This window comes from Colossoma macropomum, unplaced genomic scaffold (genome assembly GCF_904425465.1).
Source record: "Colossoma macropomum unplaced genomic scaffold, Colossoma_macropomum, whole genome shotgun sequence".
Lineage (NCBI taxonomy): Eukaryota > Metazoa > Chordata > Actinopteri > Characiformes > Serrasalmidae > Colossoma > Colossoma macropomum.
The window spans coordinates 41,360,418-41,371,356 of record NW_023494792.1 but is presented as its reverse complement, the minus strand read 5'-3'; the positions used below and the strand labels follow the sequence as shown (position 1 = coordinate 41,371,356).

Sequence of the window (10,939 nt, the reverse complement as noted above, 5' to 3'; positions counted from 1 at the left end):
AAAATTCTGCAGTGAAATCACATTTTGATATACACATGCTGGCATACACTCAACGTTTGTTTTTGAGGCTACTTATGTGAAATGACCAATTTAAAGAGTGGTGACTACGATACATGTTGCTCCACATTTGCACAGCATGTTACTGCAGGTACTAGACAGTGTCCATTTATGGGGTCTCTGCGACTGTGTCGTAAATAGAGCTCAGAAAAGAAGCAAAGGATGGGGCTTAATTTAGCCCATACATGATCCATTGAACTATGCCTGGATCAGATCAGGCCATCCCTGGTTATAGAGTACACAGTTGTTCCACACAAAACAGTCATGTACACATGCAAACTTCCTTTCTTGATGCTCACACATTTGTTAATTAAAAAAAAATTACATTAAATTTGTCGTAAAGTACAGCGGCCGAGTAAGAGGCAGCAATACTGAGTAAAAGAAAATGAGAGGAAGGTGCAAAAAATCCCAATATGTGGAGTACCATGAATAAAGCTAATGTGCATTATTCTGTTATTAGTCTGCATTTGTGTAGATGTTGTTTTAATGTTCTAATGTGACTGTGGTCAGTTGGAGTTAATATTTTGATGTTATAGGGAAGTTTGGCTGCATTTTAGAGGCAAAAACTGCATCTTTTATAAGAGAAAAATAGTGAGAGAAGCCAAAGATTAGCTTTTGGGTTAGGGAGCACAGCAGTAGTTAGCATTGAGATGGGCAGGGAAACACTCCACAAAGACAGGAATACAAAGACTGTGTGTGTTGGGGAGTGGTGGGGGGGTCTCCATCTCTCAGCCTTGGTGAGATCATTCACAGTGATTGTGTTGAAAGGATGGATAAAGGGAAGAAAGGCTGCCTCCATGTTGTTTTTCTTTTCTCTTCATTCATGGCGGCTATGAGGAGCGTGCAGCTCCTCCTCCTAGTGGTCGTGAAGTGTAACTACACCCTAGAGCTTTTGCTGTAGTGGCTGCATTCATTTTGCGCAGTTTGTTTAGCTGTCATTACTTCCTATCAGTTGAATGAGCAGGTGTCTACAAATGTTCAGACAGTCATTTTCCTTTGAAGTTTGAAATTTGTCCCCTCTTTGCTGCAGTAACAGCCTCTACTGTTCTTGGAACGCTTTACACTAGATGTTGGAACATTGCTGTGAAGACTTGATTGCATTCAGTCACAAGAACATTAGTGAGGTCAGATACTGATGTTGGATGCTTAGTTCTGGATACCACTCCAACTCATCTCAAGTGTACTGGATAGATCTCCATTACTTCAAAGAAGATAGGAGGCTACTACTTTTTGGTGTTAGGCATAGTGACCTTAAGCTGTAAGTGCACAACTGAATACTTGGGTCAGAAGTGGGCGAGAAGTGGTCAGAAGTGGGTGAGAAGTGGTCAGAAATGGGTGCGCCTTAAAGTAACTGAATACACTCATTAGGAGAGCTGTCTGTATATGTAAAATGTGCATGGTGATAGTTACTGTGACTTCTAAGGATTAATAAACCAGATAAAGACTTCTCAAAGACAGTGGGAAAAAATAAAATCTTGCTGCTCTCTAGTCTGCTTTTGGTGTGTAGATTATTTTTAATTTATATAATAAACTTTATTTATAGAACACTTTTTATACAAGTAGCAGCTCAAAGTGCTTTGCAGACAAGTGATAAAGTTTAGTGATTGTTTTATTACTGTAACTGTTTTGTAACAGTAAGTTTATAATAATTACACTAAAAACATCTATCTATCTATCTGTGTGTGTGTACATATATATATATACACACTTTGGTAAAAAAAAAAAAAAAACAAAAAACAAGAATATACTCTTGAATGTTTCTTGTGGCTTTTGGGTAGCAGTAAGCTGTCAGGTATAAAATGTGCAGGCTGCAGAACTTTCTCTCTTCTGAAACATCTTTCCTAAAAAAAAATGGATAAAACAGTTCCTTGGGCTTACACCAGGAATATTCTGGGACCAAATAAGCTGTTAATCAGCATTTTCATCTCTGTTCATCTGATGCTGTTTTATTTTGTTTCCTGTATTTCTTTGTAAATATTTTAGGCAGATTTTGCTTTGAAAAAGGTTTTGGGTCATCACTGATAAAAAGAGAAAACTAGTGCTTCGTTATCTGGCAGCTGATAAACAGAACTTTCTTTCTTTGCCCCTTAAAACGCCTCTGATTTTTCTCTGCTGAATCACAAAGCTTTTTGGCAAATGGTTCTTTTCCTGTTTACAGAAGCGCTTGAAATTTCTCTGGTAGTTTCGCATGTACCCTGACTTCATGAAGTGTCACGTCACACTGTTTAAAATATTGCACAGGGGGTTTTTGTAGAAACATGCAAACGCTAACTTCTACCTTCACTGAATTTTCAAATGCTAATACCAAACTCATTAACTTTACTAACTTCTCTAGAGCTAGTTCTCATTTTGCTAAATTCTGTAACACTAACCTCTCTAACTTGTGTAGCCTTTATAATAATCATGCAAACTTCTCCACATTGGGTACCTTCTCTAATGCTGACATCTTTAAAGTTAACTTAATAAACTTTGTTTACTTTATAATGCTAATGCTAGCTTGGGTAACTTCTCTGATTTTAATGCTAACTTATCTAACTTGGGTAATTTCTCTAATGCTGATGTTTCTACACACTTTTTAAAAATAAAGTTCCTGAATTATTCTTGGCCTTGACATATGGTTCAATGAAAAATATGTGATTGTGTATAATTTCTGTTGGTCCAGATATTATAAAAGTGGAAATTGTGTTTGATAAAAATGATATTAAAATATATTAAATAAAGTTTCCTTATGTCAGTCAATGCTACTTGTAAACAGTAATTTTTGACTGTTTTTATTAAACTCTGCTCATTACACTAATGTGATATCTCTCTCTTCTCTTTACCTTTAGGCCTTGTGGATGCACTTAGATGTGTGCAATGAGTGCTGTGGCTGGCATGCGTCAGTGTTTTGGATTGTGCTCTGGACTCAGTAGGACTCGAGACTCGCAGCAGCAGCACAGAGAGCACCGAGCGTCATGAGCTTAGCCATCCCTGCGGGGGTGGACACGGCCAACACAGCGTACCTCGACATGGCTGCCGGATCAGAGTGGGTGTCTGTCTCTCTCTCTCTGTCTCTGTGTATCTCAGTTCAGTTTAACATGGCTTTATTGGCACAAAGCACAACTAGGAGGGGGAGTTTGTGAATGAACTTGAAGTTGATTTGGCAAAGTCAGCTAATTATGTGTGTATGCATATGAGTGTGCGGTGTCTGCCTCGTGTGTGCTGTTTGAGGTGTTGGAGGTGTGTGGTACCTGGCTAGTGAGTGCTGCTGGTTGATAACGTGTAGGAATGGATGATACAGCGAAAATATGACATGAGAGTTTCTCAATGCATAATGCGCAAAATATTCAGTTTTTCAGAGGTATGATAACTTGGAACAGCCAAAAGAAGAAGCAATAGTGTCTCATTCTATAATAACCAAAACTACAGTGTTTTTATTCAGTGTTGTACACATTGCACAACATTAAATCCAGTAAAAACAGGACTAATTATGCTTAGTAATGAAACATTTGGTTAGTGTTCCTTGAAGTACTGAAGATATTCACAATATACCGGCAAAGTGGTGTGTGGATGTGGTTGAAAGCGTGTGGGGTGGGGTGGATATTGGTTAATGAGGTTTGTGTGTGTGTGATTTTGACATTATTTATATACATATAGATAAATAGATCACAGTGACACTCGTGGTGGTGGCGTGTTAGCATATCGGACACAGCAGTGCTGCTGGAGTTTTTAAACACTGTGTCCACTCACTGTCCGCTCTATTAGATACTCCTACCTTGTTGGTCCACCTGGTAGATGTAAGGTCAAAGACAGTAGCTCATTTGTTGGTTTGTTGCTGCCCAGTTTGTTAGTCATCTTCTACTCCATCAGTGGATTAAATGAAAGCGATAGTTTGGCAAAAAAAATTAAATTTGATACAATAAAATTTGAATCATTCCATCGTTATCACCAAGACTGTTAAGAAAAAAAAATGTCTGACTGAAAATTGACTAAATGAAGTGAAAAAATCATTAGAATTCCCCTCTGAAAGTGTCGCTGCAGTGCTGGGAATAATCCACTACTCAAATAATACATGCTCTGTGGTGGTCCAATGTGAGTCCTGACCGTTTAACAACAGGGTGAAAAGAGGCTGACAGGGAAACAAATGGACTAGGTGTACTTGATGAAGTGGCCAGTTATTGTATATTAGGAGAGGTATAAAAGTTAATACCGGTTTGACATTCTTATATGATATGACGTTTGTCTTACCGGGAATACCGAAAAACACTGTACCAAATAGCACCGCCCCAAAGACAAACTAAACATGAGCATGAACAGCTTAAATAACTCTTATTAACTGCCTCTGGCATTCATTCCTACAGTGTAGTGTTTACACGGCCACTCGTGGCACCAGGCGCGCACAAAACGAGTGTATCACTGAGTGTGTGCCACATGCATGAAGCTTCACAAAGACGTTCTGTTTTGCCCCATAGATTTTACTTTACATTTTACTTTCCGAAGGGTTTCCCTTTTTACTCTATTGTTGCACTGTGTTGGACAAAACAGATAAGCATGATAAAGAAGAATAAATCAGATCGTAAAACTCATTCAGCAAGCACGGCTTAAACATAATGTGATAGCAAGCCTGGAATAATGAGCTACCTTTGTTAGATACAGCAGGCAAAAAACTGGGATATTTTGTTAGCAAAACTACAGTGAAATATTACTTTAGATACCAACTACAAGGTCAAAATGGAGTTGAGGATGAGTGAAGAGCTAAAAGCAGGAGAGGCTGCAGAAGAGAATGACAAACTGGTTCTATACAGGGTAACTGAAGAAACGGTTAGAGTCCTGGTAGTATTTACACAACAAAGAATACTTTTCAGTTACAAACTCTCACAGTGTGTTTTTGCTACAGTAATAATAGTAATAATCAAAAAATAATAATAATGGCAAAAGGAGCAATAATAGCACTAGTAATAATAATAATAACCATTATTTTGCTATTTTGTTGTTTTCATATAATGGATGGTTATTGGTTGGGGTCAGCAGGTTAATAGTGGTGAATTTCTTACTATCTTTTTCTTTCTTTCTCTCTCTTTCCCATCTTTTCTTTGCTTTTTTTTTTAATTCTCTCTCTCGCTCTCTCTCTCTCTCTCTCTCTCTCTCCTCCTTCGCTCACACCTGTTGTCTTACTGTTGTGTACCCACATTTTGTCTTTGGTGGTTTTTCCTGTTCTCCACCCACCATGTCAACTGCTTTCACACCTCTTTTTTTTCCTCTTCTTTCTCTCTTTTCTTTCATTCTCTCTCTCTTCTTAAGGGGCCCATTTAATGGAAAACCAAATTTTCCTCGCTTGTGTGCAATTGTTAAACTTTTCAAAACATAATTTTCACTCGCCAGTCTATACATACAGAAACTGTACTGCAAAACAGCCCGTTTTGAATCCATTGTTCATGTGATGTCATGAGAACCAGCTCATTTACATATATCCACCTATTCAGACTACAGCTCATTCATATTAAACTTCTACAGAGTGTTTCAGTTCTGAATGCTTTTTGAATGAGGACAGCCAATCAGAACAGAGCTCATTTATTTTAGCAGTTTTAAAGGTACAGTAACCAAAACAGCCTGTTTAATTCCAAGGGATAAAGAGAAGGTGGAAAATTGTGGTGTAGTAAAACCACAAATTGTCATGGTGTGTAGTAAAACCACACAAACCCTTTTGCTGTTGTCGTTGTTGTTGTTGTTGTCGTTGTTGTTGTTGTTGTCGTTGTTGTCGTTTTGTTTTTTTTGTGATAAATGCCTTCAGTTTAGTGTAATAATTTATGTATTCAGTTGTATGTGTGTCTGATCATAGAGAGATTATCATCAGTTTGACCTTCCTTCCTCTGCAAGTGTTGCTTTTTTCCCACTGTATTACTCACAGGGGATTGGAAACCTTATGTGTGTTAATACATAAAAACACTGATACACACATTATGTGTCGTGTGTGTTAGAACAGATTGTCAGTGAACATTCTCTCTCCATCATATATTGTCTCTCTCCCCTCCCCATTCACTCTTTCCTTTATTGTTTTCTGTTCTCTCTCTCTCTCTCTCTCTCTCTCTCTCTCTCTCTCTCTCTGTCTCTCTCTCTCTGTCTCTCTTTTTCTCTCACTGAAAGGTTTGTTTAGTGGTGGTCTTGTTTTATAATCTTGCGTAGTCTCCATAATGTTGCCCACCTTCCGTTGCCACGACAGCTTGCGTTGCCATGGCACCTCTTCTGCACTGCGCAGCGCCCCATCTCCGTGGTGCTGGTCTAAGTGACGGCCGCCCCTTTGGGCCGTTGTCGGCTGCTTTAATAGACCTGATATTTTGGGGGCCTAACAAGGCTTTTGGCCATCCCACCACATGCCTGTGCAGATTATTCTAGAGTACTCTATCAAGGTTCAGATGCAACACACACACACACACAGTATCTACATAAAAAGAAAAAAACAAATAAATTAAATAAATAACACAAATATATTTAATATATTTTGTACTCTCTGTGTGTATGAGAGAGAGTCTGTCATGATATTGGCTTATAAATAAAATTAAATTAAAGCAATAATTTGGCATTCCATGTTTTTAAAAAAAACAGTTTGACTTGAAAAGTTTCTCTCAAACAGAGCATTTCACTTCAGGCCACTCTAAATGACTTTGTTTACATTACAATGACTGAATTATGCAGAAGTTCAGAAAAATTATTCAAATTCCCCTTTGTCAGTGTCACTGTAGTGCTCAGAATGATCCACCACCTAAATAATAGTAAAATTGAAGAATTGTGTGAAAGGCGGCTGACAGGAGCAGATGGACTACAGTCTGTAGTTGTAGAACTACACAGTGCTCCTATATGGTAAGTGGAGCTGATAAAATGGACAGTGAGTGTAGATATAAGATAGGTGGACCTAATAAAATAGTCACTGAATGTAGAGTGTATTATTGTGTGTTATAACTGATACTCATGTAACTTTTATCATTTCCTTTTTGCTTCATCATCTGATTTGTGTTGCACTTTTTTACCGTCAGAGTAGTCTGGCGTGTGTTTTCCTCTGTGGTAGAGGACGGTTGTCAGGGTCACCGTGCTGCTGCTGCTGCAAGGGTTGCCATGGTTACGGGGTATCCTGCATCTTAATGTGGACTTTCACACTGCATCAGAGCTCGGATCCCTTTTATATCTCACCTGTTCTCATGTGTAGGGAATTGTCTCTGTTCCATATTAAGCCACAGGTTTAGCTGTTGGCTATGGTTAGCATATCTGTCAGATTTTATTGGAGCTTCATTTACATTCTCTCTCTCTCTCTCTCTCTCTCTCTCTCTCTCTCTCTCTCTCTCTCTCTCTCTCTCTCTCTCTCTCATATATGTCAGATACCAGTCTCTCTGTTTGCTGTTGCTCTTAAAGTGATATTTAGATTCTTTTGCATTCCTTTGCTGCATGTCACACTCTTTCTCTCTTTCTCTCTCTTCTCATGCGCTTTCTTAGACTGTTTTTTTTTTTCTCAGTGATTCTTTCTCATCTCTGTTATTCAAACGGTTTCCCTTGCCTTCTCTCGTTTTTATGTGTCAGTAACGTAGGAAATCCCCTAGTCTCTTGCTCTCTCCTCTCTGTTTTCTCATGCTCTTCTCACGGTCTCCCTCTTTCTCTTTCTTTGTCTTTTCTCTCTCCCCCTCATTTTCTGTTCTTGTTTTTTTTTCTCATTCCCTTCTCTTGCTCCCTCTCTTTTTCTTTCTTTTTCTTTCTTTCTTTCTCTCTCTCTCTCTCTCTCTCTCTCTCTCTCTCTCTTTCTCTCTCTCTCTCTCGAGCGCGCTCTCTCTCTCGAGCTGTCTCTCTCGAGCTGTCTCTCTCTCGAGCGCTCTCTCTCTTGCTCTCGCTCTCTCACTCTCTCTCTCACTGTCTCTCTCTCTCGCTGTCTCTCTCTCTCTCTCTTTCTCTCTCTCTCTCTCTCTCTCTCTCTCTCTTTCTCTCTCTCTCTCTCTCTCTCTTTCTCTCTCTCTCTCTCTCTCTGTCTCTCTCTCTCTCTCATTGATTACCATTTGTCCCCACACTGTAAGACACTCTTGATGATATCTGTTAATCATTCATCAACAGCTGGCCTGCTTTTAACTGCTCTTTTCCTGTCCTGCACTTTTATTCTTGTTTAACTTGTACACACACACACACACACACACACACACACACACACACACACACACACACACACACCCTCTCCTGGGTCCGCCCCCCTCTAGGTGGTCATGCACTTTCACTTTGACACTTGAGCTGCTCTGCAGACGCGGCAAACAGTTTGAGTAGGAAGTGCGAGTACACGAGAGAGAGAGAGAGAGCACGAGGAGGAGAAGGACAGACAGGTAGAATACTTCTTCAGAAAAAGCTGTAGGAAAAACAGGCAAAAGAAAACAGAGGTAAACATGTGAATACATGTGGCTGGTTCGGTAAAGCTATACTCTGCGGCTGCTTTTGTTTTGAATCATGTACTTCTGTCAGATCAGCTGTTAGCATAGGTAAGTGTACTGTTCAAGTCTGTCATAGTGTTTGCTTATAAATGTGGGTAAATGAAAGCAATTAAATCAAATCAGTCAAGACATGTTTAGCGTCTGTAGTTTGCTTCGTGATGTTTAGCACTTGAAAACTAATACCCCGGCAATTAACATTGTACAAACTGCATACCTAAATCGTCACACACTCAACTGTGAGTTCAGTAATTTCAAATAGACTTATTTTTGTGATTTCTGACACTGTTATCTATGATGAAGGTACATAGCTGAAAACAGTCCATTTTAATAGATAATACTATTTAACACAGTGTCAGAAACCACCAAACTAAAGAAGCAGACTTCAGACACCAAACATGTTTTAACTGATCAGCTGCATTTTGGGTAAAAAAAAAATTGTGAATCTGATGTGAATGAACTTTCACTTAAAGGTACAATGGTTTAAGTTCACACAGACCAGATTTTTGCAAATTTTATTTGACACTGTCAGATGTATCAGCGCATCACTAACACTGTGAGAGTAGGGATGGGGCAGTGTAAATTTTACTTCATTTCATTTTAAAATATTTTTGGTTTATAGTATGTATTTTACCCCACGACCCAGAAGGATAAGCTGATTAGAAAGTGTGTGCATGTGTGTGTGTGTATGTGCGCATTTCACCACAGACTTTATTAGTAGATCTTCTGTTGAACAATACAGATTATTATTTTTAATTATTCCCAGTACAGCTACTATTTATTTTTCAGATTATAAGTGGGTTACGTTTTGTCATAGCACATACTGGAGGGAGACTGTAGAGTCATTTGCCTCCACCACCACTTTTTAAAAAGACGCGTTGTTTATCTGAACGGTGAGTATGATTATTGTTAGGCTTTATGCTATTGTGCTGCTAACCATAGTATGGATATTCCAGCCCCTTCGGTATTGAAGTATTTGTTATTGTTGTATTTTGAGTGTTTTTGCTTATTTGGTACTGGTGTACCTTGGGTATTTAATTATTTAGAATTAGTGTACCTTGAATATTGAAATATTTTGTACTAGTGTACATGGACTGTTGAAATATTTGGAACTAGTACACATCAGAAGAGTTACATCCCAAATTCTTCATATCCATTCGTAATAAATTTAAATATAATAACATATAATGAAAAGAAGTGCCATTAATCCTATAGCATTGATATTTGTAAGACCCACGCCCAACAATATATATCATGAAACAAAGAAAATGTCTTGCAAGTAGTCTGTAATATATTTTATAACAAAGCCCTTCATTTGATATTGGTGCATCGAGTATTATTTGGTTCTGGTGAGCCACATTGGATATTGAAGTATTAATTACAAGTGCACATTGGGTATTAGAAATATTGAACGTTGGTGCACATTTGGTACTGTTGCACATTGGGTATTGAAATATTTGCTTTAGGTAGATTTTGGGTGTTACATTATTTGGTATTGGCTTAAATATGTCTGTTTTTAGCTGTCTTGTGTTCGTAGTGAAAAGCATGCCAATATGTTTCATTGTAAATGTATTTAATATTTTCAATTCTATGTACCAACTGCTAATTGACATGCTTTTTTACTTTCTGTCTCTTTTTTTCTATCTCTCCACCTGTCTTGTCCGTAATTTTTATTCTCTTTCTTCTCTCCTTTTTTTCTGCTTCTTTCACCTTCAACTTGGACTGCACAATATGCTGATAGTTATTATTGTGAGAAATTACATTACAGTATGCTTTTCTGTGCTTTTCTTTGAGTACAAACTGAGCATTATTAGTCCAGTTTTATTGAATTTAGAGCAGCGCAAGATGATAAATGGTTAATGTAACTCACTGTATTCAAGGTTTCTGATAGTATTTTTTAACATGTCACTACTGGTTCTTTTTTGTCTGTTCCAACTCATCAGATTTCTGAAAAAAATAAATATTGTGACATATTGTGTTCTGAAAACTTTATGAAATATTGTTATTATATTTTTGCCATATCACCCAGCAGTTAGCCTCTTTATCCTCTGTTCTTCCAGGAGAGGTTTCATCATGATCTTTTGTCACTTCTCCTAATGCTACTGTAGTGAAAAGGCTTTCTGTCACTATATAGGGTGGATCTACTGGTTTAGCACTTTTTTTCTTCCACAGGCATCAAGGAAGTAGAGGCTAGTTATTGTAGCTTGTGAATGACACATTTGTGTGTCTGTGTGTGTAAAAAATACCGATATGACATTTGGTTTAAACAGTCTTTTTTTGTGGAGAGAAGGGAAGCAGTTGTTATTTTATTTCCTGTTAGCTCCTTGCACGCAGCTGGAACACACACTTATAAACAAATACACATAGTTTATACAGCATGTGTTTTCAAAAGCACACAGGTAATTTTAGAGGGTGTGTACATACCTGTCTGCTGTCATTGTTTGCCAGTC

The 10,939-nt window shown here is 38.1% G+C and overlaps 1 protein-coding gene across 6 annotated transcripts in view; it reads left to right on the top strand.

Annotated features, from left to right (window-relative positions):
* The window catches only part of kmt2e (lysine (K)-specific methyltransferase 2E), a 57,610-nt gene that overhangs the window by 20,718 nt on the left and 25,953 nt on the right, over positions 1-10,939 (top strand). For 4 of the 6 annotated variants that reach the window (XM_036577216.1, XM_036577214.1, XM_036577212.1 and 1 more), the window contains one exon: positions 2,886-3,082. In XM_036577216.1, the coding sequence (XP_036433109.1) occupies positions 3,012-3,082 (71 nt within the window). In that variant the 5' untranslated portion in view covers positions 2,886-3,011. Of the gene's footprint in view, positions 1-2,885; positions 3,083-8,312; positions 8,541-10,939 lie in introns of those variants that run through there. The other 2 variants (XM_036577218.1, XM_036577217.1) reach the window with 2 other exon arrangements.